Raw genomic sequence first — 23,669 nt, 5'->3', positions numbered from 1 at the left:
AGCGGGCCTATTGTTGACGTTTGGCACGAATATCGCGGCAGGTCGCTGTGCAGGCAGATCGGTCAGCAGCCAGAAAAGTTACGGATGCACGGTCGCAGAAATTGGTCAACGGATAGCGTAGCAGTTCTGGATGCCTGCGACGCAGCCTCAAGTTACTGCCTTGACATTGCGCCAGAGGAGCTCCCATCAGGAGGAGTCGAGAAGGTCCCATTCGTCATCCTTGGACGCTTCTCGCAGAGGCGGTGGGAACCGCCGCACGCCAGCGGCATGGAGCACGGTGGGTGGGCATGCGTACGTACGCCATTGACTCAGGGTTCGCTCCGCTCGCTAGCCGCACCCAAGAACCCAGGGTGTCCTGTTTCAACGTGTCGGCGTGAGGTTTGATCGGGAGAGAGAGGGGCCTGACGTACCGGGCGGAATACTCAGCCGCAGGTGAGGAGAGGCGTTTTCGGTGTCTTGGATACGATTGGGGGGCGGCGCAGAGGGTGGGTGCCGGGGTCTGGCTCATGGATCGCTTGAGGTACTACTCAGTAGCCGAATTTGGGTAGCGTCAAAATGGAAGGAGTTGATATATGGCGCGGATCAACGGGGTACAATGCATCGCCAGTAGTATGAACATGAGAGATGGCGCAATGAAGAGAGATTGAATGAATGCTCCCGGAGATCTGGTGGAAGGTCCACTTATGGGACCAGGGTGGATCAGCAGAAGCGGAACCACTTTAGGCTCGGGACATCATGCCGAATCCTCATGAAGAGGACGCATTTCTGGTGATCCAGGTTCGCTGATTGGCCTTGTATGGATGCGTTTCGATATCATGCTGCTCGCACGACAGTACGGTCTTTGTACGGCTGGCCGGCGGAGGGAGACATTATGGCCAAGAAGGCATGTTGCGCTGACCAGGTATGGGGGCAGCATATTTGATCGCATGTCAAGACGGACTGGCACTTGCTACGCAGAAAGCGTGTTTAGCCCACTGGGACTCAATTCTGAGTGTGAGACGGCGGCGTACTGCTGTGTGGGCGCCGCGAAGATGGCTGTGAGAGAAAGAGGACAGAGTTATATTAGTGTCCAGTGAGAGAAGCGGAGGAGAGGACAGACAGAGCTCCGCGGAGGGAGGAGCCTGTGTTCTGGCATGGCAGATCCACAGGCAGCAGGTGGCAGACGGGCGCTTGGACGAGAAGTCGTGCTTCTGGCAGTTCAGCCACCGCGCTGCAGGGCGTGTCGGTGGCTGGGGCGACGTTTCAAGGAGGGAGGGGAGAGCACGAGCACCCTGCACGCACGGAGAGCCCATCAGGGCTGACTGGGGGAGATAGCGCAGGAGGAGGGCGAGTTGCAGCGACGGGCGAGCGTGAGCCACGCAGGCTTGCGCCACGCCTGGTCGGATCGCAGCCCGATCGACAGAGTTCCCTGGCTGCCGACTGATTCTGGCCGTGAAGGAAAACTTCAAAAGGCGGCGGCGCACTGCTCGTCTCCCTCGACCATCACCTGCGCGAGGGGGCGTCGTAGTCGCGGGCAGCGGATGAAGACAACGCCACACCAGTCACGCCGCTCACGACAATGGACACGCAGTATGGCCCCGCCGGCCTCGTGTATCACAACACGTCGCCCTTCTTCGACCACCACCCTCGCCCCTTCCCCGTCGTCCACAACGGCCATCACCAACCCATGGCCTGGCAGCCCCAGCAAGCCCATGCGTCCCCGCCCAACAGCTCCGCATCCACCAGCTCGTCGCTCTCCAACTCGTCGCTCTACTCGACCATGAGCCATTCAGACGAGAGCATCGACTACCCGACGACCTCCACGCCCCTTACGCAGCCACGATCCGCTAACGTCTACGCATCACCCACCATCGATTCGAGCGCATCCAGCCACGGGGCCTCCTTCGACTCGCCCCAGATCGAGAGCAGCATTGGGCCCAGTCGCATCCTCACGCGCCGCAGGGCGCGTACAACGGCTCAGGCGCCGCCCCGGTCGTACTACGTTCGTACTCCACGTTCTCCTCTGTGCTGTCGTACTGACGTCCCATATCACTCAAGCGGCGCACAAACTCTGTGGCCTTGCCTGGCCAGCAGAGTCCCCGCCCGCCCTCGCCTCTCCGCCATCCTCCACCGCCGCTTTATGCGAGCCCGGACTCTGAGATACAGGCAGCGCTTGGTCTGCCTCCGTATCCGTATCCGTACCCGTGCTATCAGACACGAGCAATGTCCAGCTCCATATCATCTTCGAATCCTCGTTCTGCATCACCCGCCAATAGCGTCGTTTCACTAGCGTCGTCCAGGACATCCTTCTCCTCCGCCTCGGGCTCCCAGATTCAGCAGCAGCCCGATCCGCAGGAGCCGCGTCAGCCCAAGCACCGCAAACAGCGGCTTTGGAGCACCGACCGCAAGAAGATATGTATGTGCCACCGGGATAACCCGGGCATGAAGCAGGAGGAGATCGCTGCCCGCTTTGGCGTCGAGCGCAGCACTGTCAGCAAGATACTCAAGGAGAAGGACCGCTGGTTGAACGTCAAAGACGACGAGAAGCTGCAGGTCGCGAAATGGCGGTAAGTCGCCTCGTCCGTGTCGTGTGCGTGCTGCGGTCTGATGCCGTCGCCTAGCCCGAGCAAGTTCCCTGCCATCGAACAGCAAATGCTCGTTTGGCTCGGTAGGAACGAGCGCGTTGGGACGGTCTTCACCGACGCGATGATCCGTAACAAGGCGCGCGAGATCGCGGGGTTCCTGAACATCGGTGAAGACAGGTTCAAGGCGAGCTCGGGTTGGGTGGAGAACTTCAAGGCGCGCCATGGCATCAAGAAGGGCAAGTACACCGGCAACGGCACGGACGCCGATAAGATGCGTGCGTTTGGGTGCGGATTCCTACGTACGGCGTCGCCCCAACCGTCTGTCCCGCGCCAGGACCCACAGCCAGTATGGGTCCCGCCTGCTCCAGAGCCTGAGTACGAGCAACCCGAGCCAGTCCCTGTCACCGTCCCCGATCCGATCCCGGTGATGGTGCCGTCCGAGGACGGGCTGACGCAGCAGGAGATTTACGTCGTGCCTAAGATGAACATCGTCAAGGAGCCGCCCAAGGTGGAGACGATGGAGGAAGCGGAGCACATGGTCGCGGCACTTCGAGACTTTGCGTCCACCCACCAAGACATCATATCTGCCGACCAGGACGAGGTCCTCCGTGAGATCCTGGTGGCCATCGTCCGTCATCACGATGATTGACGGGATGCGTTCTCTTGTGATGCGCCTTTTGCTTTTGCCCGGTGCCGTCCGACCACCACTGCCTTTGATTCCCGCTCGTCGACTTCCGACCTTCGAGGGACGACTTTCGCCCTTTGTATCGTATCGTATTGCTGCCTGCGTGCTCCGTCGTATGCGACGCCGTCCGCAGGTCCAGCCTCTCCGGTTAGGTATGTATGTCAAAAGCGCGCTCGCGCATTCCTGCTTTATGAGTCTCCGTTCTTTTTTCTCGGGTTCATTTGTCTCACGCATCATGGACCCTCAATCACCCATGCAATCATCCATCACCACTTCCCCTTCCCCCCTTCCACAACCCACCAAGTCGCAATCGCCTTCATACACAATCATCGTCGTTCACGCAGTTCTCATGTCATGCATCGCATCATCACTGTCTCGTCGCTCTCCTCGCATGTACTCCCTCGTCTGTCTCTGTGTCTCATAGTGCCAGGGTTCCCCCGAGTGTCGTCTTCTTTCTGCGTCTCTTGCACTGGGCAATGGTTTCGTTCCGTAACATACAATGCATCCTTCCCCCATCCCCACCCCGTCATTGTAGCATCATAAAAGCAAGCAATACATCGTATTTTTAGGCCGTATGCGGTGTTCGATGTGGAATCTTGTGAGCCTATCTCAGTGTCTGTGGGCTGGCCGGACGTGCCATGGTGTCTGTCCTGGTGAACATAGGCCACGGAGCGATCGTGGCGGATACGTATTCCGCCCCTCGCTATGGATGGCACACCGTTGTTCTATATCGCAGTAGTACTAGTGAGCATTCAACAGAGCACGAGACCGCGGGGGAAGACCCACTGTGCGTAGTCATGACGGTGTTACGACTTCTTGCCTTTGGTTTCTTTCTCTTTCGTGGCGTTCCTGGAATGGCGGTCAAATCCAACTCCTCAGAGTAGCATCGCGCACACGGCTCACCCCTCCATCGCAACGTTCTTCATGATGGTCAGCTTGCCAGACGAGGCGGCCGAGGCGACCTGCTGCTCGATGCTCCTGTTGATCTTCGCGCTCAGTTGCTACGCAGCTCCGTCAGCACCGCGGCCTTGATATTATTAGACTTGGAATGAGCAGAAACTCTCACCTTGTGTATGGCAGCGTGTTGTGCTGCGTCCTTCTTCTTGGGTGCGGCATACCGCCTGCCCTTCTTCGTCTGTGCAGCGGCTTTCGCAGCGTGGCGGGAGCCGGAAGCCTGTGACTTCTGCATGCCTTGGTTTACCTTGCACCATTGCAAATCCGAAAATAGGTGCAGCGAATTTTTATATGAAAGCGACAAGTTGAAGCAGGATCGGTCACTACACGGGCACGCGGAGGAGAGCAACTTGAAGGAAGGACGAGACGGCAGAAGCGCCCATAGCTTTCCCAAATCGAGCGAAAATGCGACCTGCCGGGAAAGGCCGGTCGGTTCGCCGGCGTCACGCACGGCGGCGAGGACGAGTGTACCGTCCGTCTGAGTCCGCTGCTCATCGTCCCCTTCAGTCTCTACTCACCGCCGCCAGCGCAGATGTTGGCCACGTCGACGAACTGCGTGCCTTTGCGGCGCGCAGTCGCTCAGCAAAGAAAGGTGCGTCGTGCTGTTGAGTTTGAGGCTGGGCGTGGTGGTGACGGTGGTATACAGAACCTGCAGAGGGCGTATCATGACCTTGTCGCGCTGCCGAAGAAAGGGCCCATCGTCTCGTACGGCCCGCCTGGACGGAGCGCGACGACGGGCCATGTCGCTACTGTTTTTGGGTGCACGGGGTTCTTGGGGAGGTACACCGTTGCGAAGCTCGGTACGTAGTCTGCTTATGGGGCATCATAGCAGATGCCGACGTGAAATGGGGATGCAGCGAAGGCTGGCACGCAGGTGGTCATTCCGTACCGCGAGGAGGATGAGAAGAGGCATTTGAAGCCCATGGGCGATCTTGGCCAGATCGTTATGACGGTGTGTACAGCGACGCTCAGGTTATGTGTGCGGCATGCTAACGCTGAACCAGGAATGGGACCTCCGCAGGGACGACCAAATCGAGGAGTGTCTGAGACATTCCGACATCGTCTACAACCTCGTCGGCCGGGATACGAACCAAGTAAGCCCCCACCACGCACCTGCTCTCTAGGCACTGATCCCCTCGCAGGAACTTCAGCTTCGACGCCGTGCACGCGCAGGGCGCGCAGCGCATCGCGCAATCGCAGCGAAGGCGGGCGTCCCGCGGTTCGTGCACGTCTCGCACCTGAACGCGGCGCACGACTCGCCGTCCGCGTTCTACAAGTCCAAGGCGCGCGGGGACGACCTCGTCCGCGAGGCGTTTCCCGACGCGACCATCGTCCGCCCGGCGATCATGTTCGGCTACGAGGACAGGCTCCTGAACAACATGGCTCGTACGTCCCCTCAAATTCGCGTGCTCTCGTTGGCTGGACCCTCTGCTCACCCTCGCCCTTCGTACTTCGTATTTGTCGCCTTCCCTGTCACTCGTTCTTCTTTCTAGTCTGGCCAATCTGGTGGAAGCTCAATAATATGGCGACAAAGATCCGCCCCGTCCATGTGAGCCCCGCCCGCCGGCGCCCACGCTCTCGCCCACTCACCCATGCCGTCTTCGTAGGTCTTCGACGTCGCGCAGGCGCTCGCCAACCTCATCTCCGTGCCCTCGCTCCCGGGCGTGCTCAACCTCCCGGGCCCGTCGACGCTCACGTACGAGTACCTGCTGACGCTCGTCTCGAGCGTGACGTACAACCCCCATTCGCGCGCGCCCGTCGTGCCGAAGCCCGTCGCGCTCGCGCTCGCCAGGGCCGCGCAGGCGGTGTGGTGGCCCGCGCTGAGCCCGGACGAAGTCGTCGCCGGTACATCGACGATGTTGACGTGCCCGGCGACTGGGAAAGTCGGTGTCGTCCCGGATGAGATCGAGCAGCATGCGATCTCGTACCTCAGGCGGTACCGCTCGGCGTACGTGACATTTCTTCTGTCGCCGAGCGTCGTTGTGGCGTGTCGTATGGGTTATGCTGATGGGAATTGATTATGACCTGCAGGGAGAACTTCACCCGGCCGGTTGTTTTCCCCTCTTCGAGGGATGCCGAGGTGAGTCGTGTCCTGCCATCCTGTGATGCGCTGAGTGGTTCACGATGGTTCTCCGCAGTACGGATTGTAACGGTGGCGTGGACATGTGGTCCGTCTCGTAGAATATCATTTGCTTCAATGAGAGGTGTCGCTTGTCTGGCTTCCACGTCGCACGTCGTACGAGAGCACTCAATGCAAAGTCGTGAATTGGTCTGATTGACATTGCGTAAGGGATAAGACGCCAGGGCAACAGATTGCCCGAGGAATGTACGGACAGCTGCACTAACTTAATAGTTGCGAAGCTGCAGCAGTACCGAGGTCGCCGGCGTTCACGCTCAGAATTCACCGGACCGCGGTCACCCAACGGTCACCACCGTATTATTGGCGTGCTCGGTGACGGCGCAGCGCCGTCAGAATGGTGACCATGGCATAGAGACTCACACGGACGACGTCGCAACAATCCGGATATGGTGGCCATGAGAATGGGAGGCTGGAGGTGCGGACTTTTATATAGATCTTCGCGGAGACCCTGCACGCCGGCGGGACACCGAGGGCGGGGAAAGCGTTTACGCAGCGCGATGAGGTGGGGACAGAGAGGCGAGAAAAGCTGACTAGTATGTATGGTTATGATACAGTACAAAGTGGGGAGTGGGAAGCAAGCAGAGTCGTGACGACGCGGGCATATGCGATGTGTGTGCGTGTGCGTGCGATCAGAAGCCGGGCGGCACGACGCCCTTTTGCTGGTTCTCGCCGGCGATGGGGGGTGCGTACATGGATGCCATCTGCCAGCGGACGTGAGCGCGTGCGGGCACGCGGAGTGGTCAGACAGGACTTACGTGTTGGGCTCCTTGTTGCTGGGCGAGCATCTCCTTCTCCTGGGCGACGATCTTTGCCTCGTCCTCGAGGCTGAGCGCGAGCGGGAGGCCGACGAGGAGGGCGCTGGTGGTGACTATCCAGACGATGTTGCCGACGACCTTACCGTCGTCTTGAAGAAGCCGGTCGTCTTTGAGAGGCGCGAGGAGATTTTGTGGCGGGTCGTGGGGGGCACGATGTCCACGAGGGCGGCGAGGCGTTCGTAGAAGGACTCTTCGCCATCGAGTTCGGAGCCGACGGAAGAGAGGGAGACGGAGGAGGACGTGCGGGAGGAGGAGGAAGACGCGTAGGGGGAGTTGGTCTCCTGGTTGTCCTTTTCCTCGACGATCTCTACCTTGACCATGGCGGGCGACTTGGCTGCTGGCTGCGACTGACTGTGTGTGTACGTGCACTGACAGTGACGGCGGGCGCCTTTGCCTCCGAAATTTGGGCCGGTGCGCCGCGCGTCACGGGCACGTGGGAGGTGGCAGCGGGAGTCACGGAGGAGTCACGGCTGCCGTAAATGACTGGGAAATGCGTGGAAAAAGCGGGCCAAATGAGGGAATTGCGACGAACCGGCTGGTTGCTATTGGGCGATGGCAGGGCGTGACGGAGGCGCGTGGGCAATCGGGACCGAGATTTGATCTGGGCCGTGTGCTCCGCCGCAAATCGTAAGGAGAGTGGGTTGGATGGCGCATAGCCCCGGATTCGACGCGACATCGTCTCCCTAAACGCACAGTCCTCCTCCCCCGCCATGGACAACAGCGGCCACGCCCCAGAGTCCTCGCGTGCGGGCGCGCAAGGTCGGTGGCCACCCAGCCCCGCACCCGCCGTCCCAGCCAGCCTGCTCACCCCGCCCTCGCCAGGGGCCTTCAAACTCACGAGCACCACCATGCAGAACCAGATCCACGAACTCGCAAAGACCCTGCCCCCGCCCCGCAAGCAGAACACCGCCTGTGATGCCTGCAGGTACGCTTCTCCCCGCGCCCGCTTGTTCGCCTTGTACATCTACCAGCGCGCTCAACGCCTCGCACATCTCCGCAGAGCACGGAAAGTAAAGTGCAACCAGCTCCCCGGCCTCGACAAGGTACACGCCCCTCCTCTCTTCAGCCTACCTCTTCCCTGACTCGCCTTACATCTCCCTCAGTGCCAGGTAATTCCTCGTCGGCTCCCACGACGCCAGCGCTGACTCCAGCGCCACTGTAGCACTGTCTGTCCAAGAATTATCCATGCACGTCAGTGTCCGTTGTACCTGCGCATACCTCACCATTAAATTGGGTACGATCTCCCTGCAGGCATTTTGTCCAAGCCGCGACGACCGAGAAGAAGCGCAGCGCCGCTGCCTCCAGGCGGCCCCGAGCTCTCAGCGGCACCATCACCACCCCCGCCCAGATGTAAGCATATCTAATCAGATAGTGGTCGTTATGGTATTTTGAGCACGAGCCAAACAGCCCGACTGCGAGTTCGTCCCGGGGGTACGTACGCTCGACCGCTGACATATTCCCACTCACCGTGATTGCCCCGGAATAGCCCCACCGTAATAGAGCAGCCTACGCCCGGCCACGCACCGACGTCGCCCAACTACCCCAGCACGACCGCCCTCCGACCGTCTCAGACATACTGGCCGCAGTATCACCCCGTCACATCGCACACGTCCACGCGAGAACTGCTCGCGTATTTGTTCTCGCCCCCGGTCCCCAGGTTCATTTCATTTCCCCAGATGTTCACCCCAGAACGTTCCCCGCGCTGACGTCTTGCCTGCTCCAGCTCGACGTATCACGCCTCGGCGGGGCTTCCTGGTGCGTACGCGGACTGGGGCGAGGCGGCGCCCCGACTATCCGAAGAATCTTTCCGCGTCGAGTTGCGTCCTTCCCCCTTCCCTTCGCACCCCAGATCAGACTCGCTAACGGACGTGCGCATGTGCGTCTTACGTCGCAGACTCGCTCTGGACCTGGTCGAGGTCTACTTCCAGATCGTGCACACGCGCCTCCCGCTGCTCAATCCTGCACAGTTCCGCGCGCGGCTGCACTTCAGCCTGTACGTCGCGCCGCAATCGCGCAGCCATTCGCCGCACACGCCACCGTCCGCGTCGTCGACAGCGTCCTTCCTATCCAAGAGCGCCCAGCCGCAGAATGACGCGCACAAACCGCTCCATCCCGCGTGCGTTCCATTGTCCGACCGCGTCCCTGCGAGCCATGTCTCTGAGTTGTACTCGGAGCGCTGAACCGTGTGTATGTTTTTCAGGCTCGTCGCGACGGTCATTGCATGGGGCGCCAAGTTCTCGGAGCACCCGCTACTCATGGCAGACCGTAATCAGAATGGCAACCAGAGCCATATCGCGAAAACGCTAATCAACCGTGCGCGCGATCTGGCGGAGGACTTGAAGGTCCACCGCATCCCAACGGCGGACCACGTTGTGATTGCACTCTTAATTGAGCCCATGCAGAATCGTACGAGCAGACTTCTGGTTGAGAAGTCGAACGCAGCTGACCGTTCTGGAACTTTGTCCAGAGAACATGGACGCCGCAGATGGTGAGCCAATTCTGCTGCTATGGACACCAACAATGCATATTCAGCGTATTGGCAGGTTATCACGGCTTCTGGCTGATGTCCGCCATCCGCCTTTTACTCGACCTCCAGGTGCGTCTGTCGGACCCTTCGTCGTTCGGAGCCGCTGTTTCTCCCGCGCTTCTTACGTCACGATCGTCCCGCCCGGCAAGCCCGATCCTCGATCATCGGCTAACGCGCCCACTCACACAGATCAACCACAAGTCGGTCATGTCGAACATCCAGGACCAAGAGGACCGTGGGACGATGATCTTCGCGTGGTGGATGGCCTGTCTCGCCGACGCGTATCGGAGCGTGTACTACAGGCGCAAGCCGATGCTGTGAGTGCTCCCGTCGTGCTCGTGCGCTTCCCCTGCTATACAGTTGGGGTGGTGTTGTGATTTTGAGTCGCTGATGAGCCGCGCACTGTGCGGCGTCGGTGTTGCAGGGACGACGACGATTACGATATCGATTTCTACACTGTGGGTCCCGTCGCGCCTGAGCACCTCGAAACCCAGGGGACTCAGCCGTCGCCCCGTGAGCAGCTGGAGGTAAGCCGTGCCCCCACATGCATCCCGCTAGAGTAGTATTATTGACACGCGTCTGCGCTGCAGTTTCTGGTCAGTGACCTACAGGGCTCGTATCGTCCGCGGACTGATCGAGACGATCCTCCGCAGGGGTACTACCGTGCGTCGCATGCGCTCGCGCGGATCTCCCGCCAGATGTCGCGCCAGCTCTGGCGCCCCGCGACCGAGTCCGACGGGGTCCCGCTCGAGATCCTGAACAACTTCATGAACCTTCTGAGCGACTGGCGCGAGGAGTACCTCCAGCACGTCGGCGTGCCGAACAATTTTGACTCGGGCTGGGACTTTGTCAGCGCCGTGACGGCTTGTGAGTACCTCAGGCAGGTGAGCGCTTGTGTATGCTGAGGATGCGTTCGTTTGGCGGCTGTAGGTGCGAGCGACGCGACGTACCATATCATGTGGATCGTGCTGTTCAGCGCGGTGGACGACTTTGGGATCAGGGAGATCAACGACCTCCAGCGCACGGGCAGCCCAGGTCACCTGCACCCCAAGGCGATGGAGATCGAAGGGCAGAAGCAGAAGGTTCTGGATACCGCGTTGGCATCCGCGACGCGCATCGCGGGCCTGGTGAGTCTAGGCATGCCTCCGAGTACGTCACCGCAGCTCACGCGAACCTCCGCCTGCCCAGGCCGGCATCCTCACGTTGAACGGCTATCTGGTGCGTTTTACGAGAGGGGGGCTTCCCCGGAAGCGTGAGTGAGAGCTGATGGGCGTGCTCGGTCGTTCGCAGAGGCTGGACTCGGCGGTCATGCACGTCAGCATCATCCAGGCGGGCATGCTTCTCGCGCGCCTCGGACGGCCGGAGGTCAAGAACTGTATCGAGGGCCTCGAACAGTACGGCTACGCGTACGAGGAGTGCGCGGAGCAGGCTGCAGAGATGCGGCGCGTGTACGCACTGGCTATTGCGGGCGAGCTGGATCTGAACCATATGATGTCGGTGTACCCCAGGTCCGGCGGGGGTATGGGCGCGTCTATGGGTCCAGCGAGCAACGCGATGGTTGTGGACCCACCTATGTTTGGTGGGTATGTCGGGTGAGCTCGCTCAGTGCGGCATTCGGACACCTTCGTTTCCTTGTTTTAGCATTGCATCCAACGGACTAGGGCTTGTGTAAGCGGTGGGTACGGGGACGGACCTTCATGGAATTGTAGTCATGGAATGTAGCGACCTCAACGTTCTGTTCTGTGAGGTTGGATATGTAATGTCTGTAGTACGAGTGTCTGCCTGGGACCTTGCATCTCATAGATCATTGTGGTATAGGACACGATCTACTGTACTTGATCCAAAAACAAAGCGCGTTCTGTACGTTACGCAGTAGATACAAAACGTGTAACCCCTCCCGAGGTCTGCGTGACCGCTATGACATTGACAGCATTACAGACGGACACTCTTCACCACACGCGAGATGCCCGACTTTTCGCCGTCGTAGTGCCCAGTATCGCTGATACCACCCTTGTAGACGGCCTTCTGCGAGGAGACCTTCTTCTTCGCTTTCTCGTACTTCTGCCGTTTCTTGACCCGAGGATTACGAACGGACTTCCCGCGATGGGGAGTCAAGCCCTTGTTCTTGAGAATAGCCCGCGTCAAGGCGCGAGGGCCGTCAGCACTCTCATCGATATCAGGCCTACGTTGAGTGGGAAGTAAGCTTATGTAGCAGGAGACGGGATTGAGTTTCGGAGCTCACCTCTCAGCCGCCTTGGCCGCTTCGTACTCCGCCTTCTTCTTCTCCTTCCTCTCCTTAGACTTGCGTTGGACAAGCTCGTAGTAGCCATCGGCATCGCCGTCACCGCCGTCGGAGTCACTGTCCTCATCTCGGGCCCGCTTTTTATCTCGCCGCCTCGGCTCGGGCTCCGCGTCATCGAGGTCGTCACCGCCCTCACCGCGGCCCTTCGCTACCTCGCGCGCCAATCGAGCTTCCTTCGCCTTCTTCCGTTCACGGTACGGTATATCGTCGTCTCCACCCATGGCGTTACTGCGCGCATTCTGCCTTCGCGCGTTCGTGTTTTCAATTCTCGCTGCATGGAAGCGCAGGGACTTCTTCCGAGCTTGCTTGTCGGCAGCATCGGCTGCCTGGAGGGACGTAGCCTCGCCGTAGACATCGGTTGACGAGGGACCCGAGCGGCTGCTCGAAGCGACAGGCTTGCTTTGCGCGATGTCGGGCTCGACGAGATCGAACACGGGTGTAGCGGGTTTAGACTCTCCGGACGCTTTGCTTGTTTTCCGCTTCTTTTTCGGAGGCTCCTCTGACTTCTGGCTGGAGGCTTTAGACCTTCGCTTCGCCGAGGATTCACCTTGCGCGTCCTTGGCCAGTGAGTCGGCTTCCTTGAGAAGGGCGCGCAACTCGTCAGGTTCCAGACTACTGAGCTGCTCCTCCAACCAGAGTGCTTTGGCGTCCTTCATATCGTCGTCGTGTGATAGGCTGTCGTCCTCGTCCTCCTCATCGAGAGCGAGATTCAGATCTTCGAGTGAAGACATAGCTTGCTTGAGCGATAGGAGCCTTTGGAGAATGGGATGGGTACGGAGAAGGTCAGGCCGTTGCACATACTTCTCGCTTGTCCGTAGGTGCAAATAAAAGGCAACCGTGGTCGCATATGTGAGCAATGCCTCTGAATCGTGTGAGCTCATGGCGCCAAACGATAATATACCGAACGACATACGATAGTATAAGTGAGACATGCCGGAGCTGAGAGCGTCAGGAACGCTCGTTTCTAGTCTGTAAGGAGAGTGAGAATGAAGACCGAACTCAGGATAGAATGACATACGAGGATAATTTTGACTGTGTTTCCATTACTTTGTGTGCTGTATCGTCCCAGTCCCGTGCAAGTGCGAGAGCCTCTGGGTTATTCTTCTCGAGATGCCTCACTAACGATTGTTTGTCTGTCGGTAAATACTGTAGGACCGGCGGCGGGACGTCCAATATCATTCTATACAATGTCAGAGATGTAGGATATACCGGGGCATGCATCACTCACTCGTCAGCTTCTGCTGCAGTCTCTATTGGATCCCCCAAGCCGAAGTCATCGTCGGCCATGGTCTCCCTGGCTTTGACCTGCAACCGCTTCGCCTCCTGCTCTTCCAATTCATTCGCCTCCTCGTCTTCGGACTCAATTTGTGCAGCATTGGACGAGTAGTACGCGGCCTTCTTCTTCCCCCAACCTTCTTCTTCCTCGTCCTCCTCATCCCCAGACGCTGACGGAGACTTCATAGCCTTGCCTTTCTTCCCTTTTGCTTTGTGGTCACTCTTGGAACCTCCGCTCAGCTCGCCTATGTGATCCTGATCGTCCACGTCCTCTTCGTCTGCATTCTCGTCTTCATCTGAGCCCTCAGACATACCCTTCAACGCGAATACCTCGTCTTCGTCGCCTTCGTCCTCGTCGTCCTCGCCGTCGCCCCCAAGTATCTTGTCGCGAGATGTGTGGACTGCGCGTGCAATGACAAATAAATCAACTTGTGTCCGAAAGAATATAAAACTCGCCACATACACTGGTCCTCTTCGTCCAGCGGTATGTCTAACGGCTTGTCCCATTTCGCGATCTTGCTCTCTTTCGGGTTGACTCCTCTCGGTTTTGGCCGAGAGCCTTTTGCCTTGCCTGTTCCACGCTTCCTTGCCATTGTAGACAGAGAGAATGACCCAAAGAGTGATTGTATAGAGCCTGAAAGTCGGTGTGGCGATTGTGTTAGTAGCGCTGGGCGGCAGCCACACGGGAGATGAAAATCCTGCTTGCTTAATTTGGAAAACCTACTGAACGCCTTGCATTTCACGTGGCTCGCTCACACGCCGCACCCTCGCTGTTTCTGCGTCTTGTAATGATGCGATCTAGTGTATCAGTCACTGCGGCGGCCGCGGTTCTACCACACTACCCTCTCGGAAAAGAATACTGCTTGCTCCTCCCTGCAGCTCGTATCTTCACTGTTCTGCGTTGCCAGTGATGTCCGGCGCCGCCGCCATGTAACCACAGCCTGGTCTTTGCTGAAGGCGCTGGCGATTCCGACTCGGGCTCATCACACTGTCAGTCAGTCTGCGTCTGTATATAACCTCATATTGAAGAATTATAGTGGTTAGTGCTGTGATTGGCTTGCATCAAGGCATGCTATATACTACTACATAGCTCCGGGTAAAGCCCACCATGCTCCAAGCTATCGTAGCCGCAGATAGGCCGGATCACAGTTCCTATATACTCAGCCTGTAAGTGTTGGTTGGCGACTACTGCATTGATGGTCTTGTTATCTGCTTCTGCGAGATCCAGCTCGCTTGAAGTGCCATTACTCGCTCATATAATAACTGCTCTCTCGGTTCTGGTGCATGACCCGAGGCAGAAGCGAGCAACTCGCAAGACTTCGGGGGAGCCATCCACAGAACATTATCCATACGAGGTAATGCTGTACATTTGAGACTAGCTGATACTATATCAAGACTCTGCTTCCTCCACCGGCTTGCGATTTCGGAGCGTTGGAGGATGCGCGGCCGATTGTGCGGGCTTCACTTGCGCTGCCAACGTCAACGGCGGGATAGAAGCGGCCCTCGTAGCTGACAGGGTGGGCCTTATAACGGGAATTGTGTCCGTGCCCGCGTTGTCCAAGCCTCCTACATAGCTACTAAACCTGCTGTCTCGTCGTCGCTCATTCCATAAGACCTCGCACTCGTCATTCATTTCCGACACCATGGATTCTCTTGTCAATGTTTCCCTTGTGGCGCCTCAGGCTTCCGCGATCATGTGAGCGTCTCTCAAAATGACAGTATGTTCGCGCAATGCGACTTTGTGACCATTGACTGTTGCGCTCCCACATCAGTGGTCTTATATTACCTGCTCTCTTTCTCAACGTGATATGGACTGCCACTGTTGGCAGTAGAGCTAGCCTCTACCTCACTGACTCCCCTCAACACGCGTGAGTGCAACATTACCTCGTCATGTACCCTTGACTGACTATATGACGAGCAAGTACCTTGCGAGCAAGCCGTTTGTTGAGGTGGACCCATGTACGTTCGCCGCTTGATGCTCACGACTCGCGCTGTAAATCCCTCCCGCAGACGTTTCTTCTCTTTCTGGGCTTTGCAGTAGCCTGTTCCTGCGAGTCCGTATTTCTCATAAAGATATGGGACGAAGCCGTAGCAGCTGTGTCCAGCTCCGCCAGACAGTGTAAGTGGCAGGATCAGCTGATACGAAACGCAATACTAACACGAGCATCAGACTTCGTTCCCTGTGAGTACTCGAGTCATACACAGCATGAGTGGTGATACAAATGAACCGAGAAGGCTTGTTTCTTGAGGTATACCACTTGTCAGGAATCGTCCAGCGCAACGCACTAATGGCGGATGCTACTATTGCAGACGCTCATTATCATACTACTGCAACTAAGCGCCATGCAACGGGCTTCTCAATTGGCAGGCGGGAGACTCCATTATATATCGTTCATGCAGACTACATTGCACCAGGTCCCTCTACTAGGTATGTAGTTGCTGCTTTACATACTGGCGAGTACTACCGCTGAACGTCACTTCTTAGCTTCTGGCATCATCTTCGTTGCGGCGATCTGCTCGACATCTAACACGGCAAGGATTCCCTTGCTGTATACAACACTGGGTGTATGGTTCTGGCACGTAACGATGGTGTGCACGTCGCTTGTCATCTCACTCAAGGTACGTACCACCCTGTAATCAGGCTGTGTCGCAGCTAAATGAGGATTTGCATTTGGCTAGGGTTTGCGGCATCTACCTGCCCTCAGTGAAGACGAAAGAACGGGCCATTGGCTCTGTACAGGTCCGTCGTATCATACACTTGACGTGTGACATCCGTATGCAGACACAGCTAATTAGGCATCACCGTACTCAACTCTATCGGATATTCACTGATGACATTGAATGCGTGTTGGTACATCTACTCGGTGAGTGGCTGAGCTCTTCTGTAAGGATTAGCCTGACACTGCTATTTATAAGCCTTCGCTTCTGTACGTTCCAAAGTTGTCGGAGCAGAACGCTACCTCACTCATATCCTTGCTGACCCCCGTGACAGTCGACTCATTGTACACATTGCACTCTCGAAGCTGCACATCAGTCTCACGACGATGTTGCTGTACATGAGTGAAGACTCTGAAGAAGACAACCTGTTGCAGATAGACTGGGAGAGCTTACGCGGAGAGGAGAAGAGGCTCATGACATCACTGGTGGTAAGCAGTTTGAAGATAATAATTGCGCCATCTCGGTGTGTTGATGCGGTTTTACAGGATGCAGGCTTTCTTTCAGTCACGGTTGGGTGAGAGCAAACTCTGCAGCAGCCACATCTCTCTTTATCGAAGGACTTGGATAATCTCCGCGTATAACAATTCATAAGGCTACCGGTAGCAGTACATTCACTCAAGTTCTACGTTCTTGGGAGACAGACTGAGCGACTCGGAGTAAGGCTACGATTCATATCAAGGCGACGCGAACGAACGTCCAAGTTTGACTGCCATCTCGGCCGTGTGTCAGTATTATTTCGAATGGCATGAGGAACATTCGGATCATACGCCCACAGCTTAGGGCAAATTTGAGACTTCTTTTTTGACAGCCATTCCAGTGTTGTCTATGTGTACTGTCCTGGCTTATGTACCCGCATGACTGTGACGGTTCGGGTAGGCAGTATTTCACCATGACGGGTTTAACCATTCGATTACATCCTACCGACACCGCAAGCGCTTCAGATGGTAGCTACTGAGTGTCCTCCTGCTCTTCTGACCGGATCTCTCGGGCTCGTTCATCGTGCGTAGGGCGAAGCATCCTATCGACTATTAACCACTTTCAATGCATACATCCAGGACTGCCATCTTCCTTCCAAGGATGGCGTAAGGTGGTCTCTGGTCGAGTCGTTTCGTAACGACACCGACCCATCCCATATCCGACGCGAGATGGCTCTTAGATCCGTAAATCCGGTTTTCGAGGTATGACTACGAGTCTGCTGTGGTTCGGTCGAGGATGCTTGTTCAGTCGGCAATGACTGTGAGATGGCTTTCAGATTCGTATATTCAGTTGAGGCAAAGATCTTGAGGAAATGCGTGGCCGTCGTTCGTTCAACATCGAGGTCAAGCTTGAAGAATTCTCCAGCCGGGTCGTCTTCCGTCATTGAGGCTCCTATCGATAATATACGCTTTCTCGGGGTGTGGGATAGACCGCGGAGCGGTGGCATGTCATTCTCACTCTCGGGACCGCCGTAGCACGTCTGTGTCTGCCGTAAGTGATGACTCCAGCTCGAAGCATTCTTGAAGCACTTACCGTGATCGTATACTTCTCGGGATCAAACATGAAGACCCACACATACAAGTCGTCTTTTGATTTGTTTTCCAGCTCGATGGCGTAGCGATTGAGATAGTGGTACTTGAAATTGCCCTCCTTGAGCTGCATTGTGCCCTGAGGGGCCCGGTTACTTGGAACAGCTATCTCTGCGTTAGCGAAGTAGGTGTTGGTAGGGGAGGGGTCGCCGAGCGTCAAGTCGACGTCAGGATTTTCTCTCTCGAATCTTTGCAATCTGACAGTGATATCCCAGTGACGTCCGCTTTCCTCGACTTGTGGCGTTCGATATAGATGGTAGTTGAATCGGCTAATGTTCTCAAGAGCCTTCTTGAGTGTCTCGTCACCGAGTACTTTCACGGTTATTTTGCGGCGTGCGTACTTTTCCAGGAACGTATCGTTGCGTGTGATTGACAAATCAAGTCTCGGCCCGTGCTTCTCCACCTCCACCTCCACCTCCGGATCCTCGTCGACTAGGATCATTGAGTCGCAGGTTGACGGCTTCCGGTTTCGTGCGGTACACAAGCGGGGGCCCAACTTCGCTGTGGTCTTGATGCTCCGCTCAGAGAGACAAGCAACGGCGTCCTCGGGGATGTCGAAAACGGCACCAACCGCCTTGCAAATGCAGACCTCGCCATGTGCATATCGCTGTTCACTGATTGATACGAGCTTGCCGTACATGTTCGAGAGCCCAATGAAGCCATCCTTGACGACATTGAAGGTATCTCCGACTCGAATCCCGCTGTATCCAGGGTGATACAGGTAGTAAGAGTCATAATCGACCTTTAAGATCGCTCGCCAAATGCGACGGTCCGCCTCGGCCACTGCCATGCTCCACAGATAGCGGTCACGGTGTAGTCCCACGCAGAAGGGATGCTGTCCCTGAGGCAGACCGCTCAAGCCACATACGAGCAGCTTGTACGTCGTCTGTTCCTCTCTCTGATCAATATCGATCAAATGCTCTATCAGGGCAGAAGTGAAGGCGCCACGCGCCGGAGTGCCAGGACACCGGGGGCTTGGTTCCTCGATGGCAGGCTCGGAGCGGCGACAAGCGTGCATGAGGACGTACGCGTCGATCCATGGGAAGTATGGGACTCCCCCGCGCATCGATGTAGGGTGTCTATCTTGCTTGAGATGGCGCTCCTGGGTCTCCGGAGAAACATCTGTGCGCGATGGAATACAACGGACACGGACTACGGCCTGATCCCGAAGGTAATTCATCGCACTAGCCGGGGCATTATAGCAACAGTCGAGAATTACAACCTGACATTCGCAAAGTAATCAGCTGCGAGGCCACTGTAGTTGAAGATCCCGCATAAGGTACGCACGATGTTGTTACCCCGCTTCGCAGCGACGAATTGCAGCCACTCTCTGATCTGATCTAGCTTGATACTGGTAGGACCCTCGTTCATGATGTCGAAGTCGTGAGGGCAGATAGCTTGCTTGATATCATCACAATCCTCGCAGATTTCACTCCCGTGTCCGGCGAAGTAGAAAATGATGGGATCCCCTTGTCCAATGTCATCATTGTTGATTAGGAAGTCGCAGAAATTAGCCTCAATTGCTGCTCGAGTCGCCTGGTCATCGAGTAGCATCTTGCATTTGCAATCCACGAAGTTCTTCCTCAGATAGTCTGCGATAGCTTCTGCATCATTGACAGCACCATGCAAAGCGTAAGGGTATTGGTATGAGTTGACCCCGGTGATGAGAGCAAAGATCCTGCCAGTGCCAAGAAGCCTGAGGCCCGGCTGACTCGTGAGACATGGAGAGAGCTGTCTCATCGAAGACGGTGATGCCATGACAAGATTAGGTCAGATTCGCTGAGGGGCAGAGTATGAGCTTTGCTTAACGAACGAAGAATCCGTTGACGAGCTTACAGACCTTTGCTAGTGGACAATATCTTGAATATGTATAGCTAGTAGTTCAAGCTCAAGTGCGACTGCGAGGATCCGCGATTGGTTGAGAAACGGCGCGGCCACATTGAATATCACGTGCACGTGCCTTGAACTTGAATACGCAGTGCGTACCGGGCACCCCCGCTGGTGGACAGTATTGTAATTATGCGATAGTGGGAGTCGGATTAGGTAGTTTAGGATTAGGTAGTAGGGGTATGTTGGGTTTGGAGGTAGTCATGTACCTAGTGAGCGCTGTCACACATCGAAAACGCCGAGGCGTCTAGATGTCGTGACTAAATGGAATACCCTCCTCCTCCTCCTCCCGTCTCAGGAGCGGCGCGGATCCCTAGTGACTTATGTCCAAAAGTTTTACGCGGCCCAGGCGGAGAGACGGCCGCACAGTTCTCCGAGATAGCTTTGCCTGAATTAAATATATGGATTTGAGAGCCCTTTCAGACATTGCGGATTGAACAAGCATCGTCCAACGGGACTCAGAGTAAGTAGTGCCTCCAAGGTGGCTGCTAGACTCGTGGTAGCCGGCGAGAAGTCATTGGTAAATGACAAACATAGTTATGCGTGTATGCGTTGCAAGTGGGTTCGCCCCATGCCGCCAGGGAGTGACCGTGTTCTCATTTTGACCATATTGACGGGCCTGTATGCCATGGTATGCTAGGCCATTACCGCTTCTCTGCACAGATGTCGGATTGCCGAATGTTTGAGTGAGTGCCTGTGTTGAGCAGTCGTCACGAATGCCTGACTGAAGTTTGCAATCTTGCGGATTAGGGCCAGGCGCACGTGTGAATAAGGAATACATGGCCATGGTACTGTAACTTATGGTCATGAACCGCATGGGATCCCTCAAGCTTTAAGCTTCAGCTCGAACGTACCACATCGAGCGCATGTACTACAAACGCTACGCGCAACGTCACTCTATCCTCGTCACCATTGATTTCAATCATCCGCACCGTCCAATTGCAGGCCGTAGACAAGCCCCAGAGCAACCCTGGCCGCAGCCTTCCTCCGCTCCGCATCATCTGTCATACCCGCGATCTCCTCTTTCATGCCCTGGAGAGCGCTCAGGACCCGCGGTAAGTCGAACGCAGACATCCCGAAGTCATCATCGTCATCGTGGTCAGACGAGTGCGATTCGTCCGTAACGTGCGAGGACATCGGAGGAGCAGAGGTTGGCGGGGAAGGCGCAGGTCGCTCCGTACCGAAGATCCTACGCGACGTTGCTAGGACCTCTGCGCGGGAAGGGAGGTCTGGGTCATCTTCGGTTGGCTTTGAAATGGCCGATTCGTCTATGTCCGGGACAAACATGTGTTCACCTTCGCCACCGAAATCTGATACGGACGCGAGCGAGCGATATGATGCGCCCGTATGCTGGGGTATCAGGTGGTCGACGTCAAGTCCAGAGTGATGTGACCGTGCAGAGACGGCAGGCGAAGGAGCGGACACAAACTCCGTGAAGTCATCGTCGAACCCGAGCGTAAGCGTCTCTGCCGTCGGTGTACGGATGCTCGGTGTCGGCATATCTTGCCATGCTGAAGACTGCAGCGGCACATCGCGCTCGACGGCTATCCATGCCTGCGCGTCAGCTGCTTGGCGCTCCCTATCCTCGTCCGCAAGCCACCGCTCGAGCTCCTCCATCTCGCGCTGCATTCGGCTTTTCCTGGGCTCCGGGCCATCGACGTCAGCGTCAGAGGAGAATGATATGTCGCCTGCTGAGGCAGAGCCTGGGATGAGAGCGCGCAAGCCGTCGTCGCCTTCCTCGTCTCGCGCCCAGTCGAGCAGTTCGCGCGCACGACTCTTGCGTGTGCGGGTAGACTCGGATTGGACGAGCGAAGGCCACATGATGGTACTCAGGGCGTCGAGCACACGCGAAAGACCGGGGATCCCTGAAATAGGAGGACGCGGAGATTGAGCGTGAACGTCCTCAAGTCAGGCGCTGAAACCCACCAGTGTCGTCGTCTGCCGTATGCTTGTCCTCATCGTGTGTCGGTCGGCGCGGTTCTCGATCGCCCTCGATGTACTCAAATCCATGCGACGAAAGAAACTCGTCCAAGCCGTCCTCCTCTGAGACACTGGACGGGGCGTCTCCCGAGAAACGAACCGCCAAGGACACCTCCGGGTCATGATCTCGTAGCCTAGACGCTATGTCTTCGATGTGGTCCCTGTATGACTGTGGGTGTGTTAGATGACCGAAGCTGGAGAAAAAATCCGTCGACACACCTGTCCACGTTCCCAAACGTACACAACTGCCGGAACACCATCCGCGTGAGGTATCCGGAACTCACTGAATGCCCTTATCTGAAAGTGCACGTCGGCAGTGTAGTACCTGTTCACGATGGTCCAAGGAAAGACATTGTCCGTTCTTTCCGAAGGTGACGGGACAGTCTGTGTGCTACTTCCAGAGAGCCCCTGAACCCCTGGAACGTTCCTCGCTTTCATGCGCAGTTGAAAACCGCAGGAAGGACATACGTTGTATGAAGTGCCGCGCTTGTTCCGCGTTCGGGGAGATGACGAGGATCCGGCAGTCTGCTGACTCCGCCATACCAGTGAGGCAGAATTGCAACTGTTGCTTGGGTCCGATATTTGTGTTTGGTACGGAAAACAGTCTCTAGAGCCTCCAACAAAGTCCAGGCGCAGCGACAATGGAGGTGGGTGAGGAAGCGTTCGTCAGACTCGCCACTGCCACTGGACATGAGTAGGCGCCCTGACGTGCACGGCCACGTGATAAGTCACGACGCGTAGCGCGCGTTCGCCGTTCTTCATCTGTTAACGTTGCTCAGGACTCTCCACCGGCATCGAAATGTCATAACAATCAAGACACTCTGTAGTGCAGGTAACTCCGGCACGAAGGGTTTTCCACGACAAAAGCCATCAGTAAAGACAGCACGGTGTATGGCGAACTGGTAAGTGAGAGGGCAACGAGGCATAAGCTGAATGGGCTGACGATCGTTCGAAGTGTAAGGCGGAACCGCGTCCCCGACGAGGCAGGCGGTCAGAGGCTTGTAGCCAAGGACACGCACCGCTGGGTTGATCTTAAATGCGAAACTGATGCTAAGGCAAGAACGTCTCCTGGCGTGATCGTCTATCCCATCAACGAGGACGCAATCAAGGCGTATACAGTCGAGGCAGCGATGCCTAATCAGAGGCGGCCACGCAAGAGGAAACGCTGCGAGGCAACTGAAGCAAGGGCTGCGTGGCTCTGGGCGTCCCTGTTGCTACATGCAAAGGTCGATTCTCCGTTCGCGATACCTGACTCGGCGCAGGAGGCGAGTTTTCAGACGACTTCAACGCATGGCATACTTACCCTCGTACCACTGCCATTTGCGGACCCAACTACGGTGACAGCAAGTGCCGGCGCAGACCTTTCGCCTTCATTCCTGGGTCTTAAGACGATAGGCGGTTAGACAGGCCAAACCACGGACTGCGTGCGATGTATATACTCACAGAAGCCCTAGGCATCGCAAACGGTAGTATCAGTTTGTGTTCGCAATGCTACTGTTTCCTTGTCATCCATCTTCCACGTCCGATCGCAGGCCGTAGACTGAGTGCTGAGCGCTGCGCTGAGCCGCGACTATGGGACGCTCCGCCTGGCTTGTTAAACCCGTAATTTCCTGTACGTTGCCTTGGGAAGTGCTCACATTGCACGGCAAGTCGACGGTAGACATCTGAAAGTCGTGGTTGATTTGTCAATATTCTGCAAGGGCCCAGTCAGAGCAATAGATGTCGGCGGTAACTTAGGGCCAGCCAAGCAGCTCGCACACACGACTCTTATATGTGCAGGTGGAGTTGGCCTTGATGAGCGAATGACGTAGAGCATGCCCCGAGAAGACCAGAGATTTATGGGAGAAGATAGTATGAGCTGAGCGCGGCACCGTGGCATCGATTCAACGGCCGGCGGAAGCCTGGTGGGTATGCCTCCCAATCGTCCTCGATGTATTCAAGAACCTCGTCAAGCCATCATCCTCTGAGATACAGACTGAGGCAGTTCCCGAGGACGCCTCCGAGTCATGCACGCATGATCTCTCAGCCTAGATGGCACTATACCTCGATGTGGACCCTGTACGGCTGTGAATTAATCTGCGAACTCCTCTGGCACCGTCCAGAGGCGCGCGGTATTCTGCTTGAGTCGTATGAAGTGTAGTACCGATGACAGTCTCTCAAGAATAGAGCTGATGGCCTGCAGTGATAATATACTAGTAGGCGGTAACGTTCGCGTGGTCAATTTAGATCGTACTGGGCCAGGCCTAGGGCTCGTCGC

At 56.7% G+C, this 23,669-nt stretch overlaps 11 protein-coding genes across 11 annotated transcripts; 5 read left to right on the top strand and 6 right to left on the bottom strand.

The window, feature by feature from the left end:
• The first annotated feature begins 2,020 nt into the window (after window positions 1–2,020).
• Window positions 2,021–2,704, top strand: B0H18DRAFT_328253 (uncharacterized protein). The gene has a single exon (XM_048037610.1). The coding sequence runs from the start codon at window positions 2,203–2,205 to the stop codon at window positions 2,548–2,550; it is 348 nt and encodes a 115-aa protein (XP_047900014.1). The 5' UTR covers window positions 2,021–2,202; the 3' UTR covers window positions 2,551–2,704.
• B0H18DRAFT_328252 (uncharacterized protein) lies at window positions 2,705–3,772 on the bottom strand. Its single transcript, XM_048037609.1, has one exon. The coding sequence runs from the start codon at window positions 3,484–3,486 to the stop codon at window positions 2,860–2,862; it is 627 nt and encodes a 208-aa protein (XP_047900013.1). The 5' UTR covers window positions 3,487–3,772; the 3' UTR covers window positions 2,705–2,859.
• A 376-nt stretch (window positions 3,773–4,148) lies between these two features.
• Window positions 4,149–4,438, bottom strand: B0H18DRAFT_868483 (uncharacterized protein; the record flags this gene model as incomplete). Its single annotated transcript, XM_048039948.1, has 2 exons — window positions 4,149–4,250; window positions 4,316–4,438. The coding sequence occupies 2 exons, from the start codon at window positions 4,436–4,438 to the stop codon at window positions 4,149–4,151; spliced, it is 225 nt and encodes a 74-aa protein (XP_047900012.1).
• Window positions 4,439–4,627: 189 nt separating this feature from the next.
• On the top strand, window positions 4,628–6,489 carry B0H18DRAFT_974853 (uncharacterized protein). Its single transcript, XM_048044030.1, has 9 exons — window positions 4,628–4,795; window positions 4,850–5,003; window positions 5,061–5,155; window positions 5,208–5,297; window positions 5,409–5,589; window positions 5,697–5,752; window positions 5,811–6,151; window positions 6,235–6,283; window positions 6,342–6,489. Exons 1-9 carry the CDS (start codon window positions 4,736–4,738, stop codon window positions 6,351–6,353), a joined length of 1,038 nt encoding a protein of 345 aa, XP_047900011.1. The 5' UTR covers window positions 4,628–4,735; the 3' UTR covers window positions 6,354–6,489.
• Window positions 6,490–7,554, bottom strand: B0H18DRAFT_974850 (mitochondrial outer membrane translocase complex, subunit Tom22). Its single transcript, XM_048044029.1, has 3 exons — window positions 7,237–7,554; window positions 7,099–7,201; window positions 6,490–7,044 (listed from the first exon to the last, which is right to left on the bottom strand). Exons 1-3 carry the CDS (start codon window positions 7,476–7,478, stop codon window positions 6,973–6,975), a joined length of 417 nt encoding a protein of 138 aa, XP_047900010.1. The 5' UTR covers window positions 7,479–7,554; the 3' UTR covers window positions 6,490–6,972.
• Window positions 7,555–11,266, top strand: B0H18DRAFT_974835 (uncharacterized protein). Its single transcript, XM_048044028.1, has 17 exons — window positions 7,555–7,835; window positions 7,880–8,083; window positions 8,159–8,201; window positions 8,321–8,349; window positions 8,410–8,508; window positions 8,566–8,589; window positions 8,645–8,815; window positions 8,882–8,974; window positions 9,053–9,274; window positions 9,359–9,564; window positions 9,626–9,646; window positions 9,702–9,754; window positions 9,875–10,002; window positions 10,110–10,212; window positions 10,276–10,552; window positions 10,616–10,812; window positions 10,874–11,266. Exons 1-17 carry the CDS (start codon window positions 7,804–7,806, stop codon window positions 10,943–10,945), a joined length of 1,974 nt encoding a protein of 657 aa, XP_047900009.1. The 5' UTR covers window positions 7,555–7,803; the 3' UTR covers window positions 10,946–11,266.
• Window positions 11,267–11,617: 351 nt separating this feature from the next.
• On the bottom strand, window positions 11,618–13,941 carry B0H18DRAFT_1206894 (Sas10 C-terminal domain-containing protein; the record flags this gene model as incomplete). Its single annotated transcript, XM_048036192.1, has 6 exons — window positions 13,726–13,941; window positions 13,216–13,663; window positions 13,006–13,167; window positions 12,901–12,956; window positions 11,928–12,849; window positions 11,618–11,867 (listed from the first exon to the last, which is right to left on the bottom strand). The coding sequence occupies exons 1-6, from the start codon at window positions 13,853–13,855 to the stop codon at window positions 11,618–11,620; spliced, it is 1,968 nt and encodes a 655-aa protein (XP_047900008.1). The 5' UTR covers window positions 13,856–13,941.
• Window positions 13,942–14,758: 817 nt separating this feature from the next.
• B0H18DRAFT_974825 (uncharacterized protein) lies at window positions 14,759–16,617 on the top strand. Its single transcript, XM_048044027.1, has 14 exons — window positions 14,759–14,779; window positions 14,837–14,958; window positions 15,035–15,130; window positions 15,185–15,221; window positions 15,273–15,381; window positions 15,433–15,444; window positions 15,498–15,511; window positions 15,573–15,690; window positions 15,748–15,881; window positions 15,942–16,002; window positions 16,059–16,126; window positions 16,179–16,189; window positions 16,255–16,408; window positions 16,466–16,617. The coding sequence occupies exons 2-14, from the start codon at window positions 14,906–14,908 to the stop codon at window positions 16,496–16,498; spliced, it is 900 nt and encodes a 299-aa protein (XP_047900007.1). The 5' UTR covers window positions 14,759–14,779; window positions 14,837–14,905; the 3' UTR covers window positions 16,499–16,617.
• A 1,739-nt stretch (window positions 16,618–18,356) lies between these two features.
• On the bottom strand, window positions 18,357–19,581 carry B0H18DRAFT_1101100 (peptidase C14, caspase domain-containing protein; the record flags this gene model as incomplete). Its single annotated transcript, XM_048032512.1, has 4 exons — window positions 19,506–19,581; window positions 19,386–19,443; window positions 18,833–19,324; window positions 18,357–18,767 (listed from the first exon to the last, which is right to left on the bottom strand). Coding segments are annotated over exons 3-4 (882 nt in total), but the record flags the coding sequence as incomplete, so codon positions are not given.
• A 576-nt stretch (window positions 19,582–20,157) lies between these two features.
• Window positions 20,158–22,066, bottom strand: B0H18DRAFT_974812 (uncharacterized protein). Its single transcript, XM_048044026.1, has 4 exons — window positions 21,881–22,066; window positions 21,632–21,828; window positions 21,359–21,581; window positions 20,158–21,297 (listed from the first exon to the last, which is right to left on the bottom strand). Exons 1-4 carry the CDS (start codon window positions 21,951–21,953, stop codon window positions 20,351–20,353), a joined length of 1,440 nt encoding a protein of 479 aa, XP_047900005.1. The 5' UTR covers window positions 21,954–22,066; the 3' UTR covers window positions 20,158–20,350.
• Window positions 22,067–22,189: 123 nt separating this feature from the next.
• Window positions 22,190–22,815, top strand: B0H18DRAFT_1206891 (uncharacterized protein; the record flags this gene model as incomplete). The annotated part of the gene is made up of 2 exons (XM_048036191.1): window positions 22,190–22,314; window positions 22,368–22,815. The coding sequence occupies exons 1-2, from the start codon at window positions 22,304–22,306 to the stop codon at window positions 22,813–22,815; spliced, it is 459 nt and encodes a 152-aa protein (XP_047900004.1). The 5' UTR covers window positions 22,190–22,303.
• Window positions 22,816–23,669: the final 854 nt, after the last annotated feature.

This window comes from Fomitopsis serialis (genome assembly GCF_022376445.1).
Source record: "Fomitopsis serialis strain Sig1Antser10 chromosome Unknown B0H18scaffold_3, whole genome shotgun sequence".
Taxonomy (NCBI): domain Eukaryota; kingdom Fungi; phylum Basidiomycota; class Agaricomycetes; order Polyporales; family Fomitopsidaceae; genus Fomitopsis; species Fomitopsis serialis.
This window is presented reverse-complemented; position numbering and strand designations above follow the sequence as displayed.

What these genes read in the sequence shown, in the direction of transcription:
- B0H18DRAFT_974825 (XM_048044027.1), top strand. Translation starts at nt 14,906, where the DNA reads ATGGATTCTCTTGTCAATGTTTCCCTTGTGGCGCCTCAGGCTTCCGCG. An exon ending in GTTTGTTGAGGTGGACCCAT is followed by an intron (nt 15,222 to 15,272) that starts GTACGTTCGCCG and finishes TCCCTCCCGCAG; the next exon opens with ACGTTTCTTCTCTTTCTGGG. An exon ending in GGGCCATTGGCTCTGTACAG is followed by an intron (nt 16,003 to 16,058) that starts GTCCGTCGTATC and finishes ACAGCTAATTAG; the next exon opens with GCATCACCGTACTCAACTCT.
- B0H18DRAFT_328252 (XM_048037609.1), bottom strand. Translation starts at nt 3,486, where the DNA reads ATGATGCGTGAGACAAATGAACCCGAGAAAAAAGAACGGAGACTCATA.
- B0H18DRAFT_974835 (XM_048044028.1), top strand. Translation starts at nt 7,804, where the DNA reads ATGGCGCATAGCCCCGGATTCGACGCGACATC. An exon ending in CCCGGATTCGACGCGACATC is followed by an intron (nt 7,836 to 7,879) that starts GTCTCCCTAAAC and finishes CATGGACAACAG; the next exon opens with CGGCCACGCCCCAGAGTCCT. An exon ending in TGTCAGCGCCGTGACGGCTT is followed by an intron (nt 10,553 to 10,615) that starts GTGAGTACCTCA and finishes TGGCGGCTGTAG; the next exon opens with GTGCGAGCGACGCGACGTAC.
- B0H18DRAFT_328253 (XM_048037610.1), top strand. Translation starts at nt 2,203, where the DNA reads ATGTCCAGCTCCATATCATCTTCGAATCCTCGTTCTGCATCACCCGCC.
- B0H18DRAFT_974812 (XM_048044026.1), bottom strand. Translation starts at nt 21,953, where the DNA reads ATGGCGGAGTCAGCAGACTGCCGGATCCTCGTCATCTCCCCGAACGCG. An exon ending in AGCGCGGCACTTCATACAAC is followed by an intron (nt 21,829 to 21,880) that starts GTATGTCCTTCC and finishes GGAACGTTCCAG; the next exon opens with GGGTTCAGGGGCTCTCTGGA. An exon ending in TACGGCAGACGACGACACTG is followed by an intron (nt 21,298 to 21,358) that starts GTGGGTTTCAGC and finishes CTCCTATTTCAG; the next exon opens with GGATCCCCGGTCTTTCGCGT.
- B0H18DRAFT_974850 (XM_048044029.1), bottom strand. Translation starts at nt 7,478, where the DNA reads ATGGTCAAGGTAGAGATCGTCGAGGAAAAGGACAACCAGGAGACCAAC. An exon ending in TTCTTCAAGACGACGGTAAG is followed by an intron (nt 7,202 to 7,236) that starts GTCGTCGGCAAC and finishes AGTCACCACCAG; the next exon opens with CGCCCTCCTCGTCGGCCTCC. An exon ending in AGCAACAAGGAGCCCAACAC is followed by an intron (nt 7,045 to 7,098) that starts GTAAGTCCTGTC and finishes GTCCGCTGGCAG; the next exon opens with ATGGCATCCATGTACGCACC.
- B0H18DRAFT_974853 (XM_048044030.1), top strand. Translation starts at nt 4,736, where the DNA reads ATGTTGGCCACGTCGACGAACTGCGTGCCTTTGCGGCGCGCAGTCGCT. An exon ending in TTGGCCAGATCGTTATGACG is followed by an intron (nt 5,156 to 5,207) that starts GTGTGTACAGCG and finishes ACGCTGAACCAG; the next exon opens with GAATGGGACCTCCGCAGGGA. An exon ending in CAAAGATCCGCCCCGTCCAT is followed by an intron (nt 5,753 to 5,810) that starts GTGAGCCCCGCC and finishes CCGTCTTCGTAG; the next exon opens with GTCTTCGACGTCGCGCAGGC.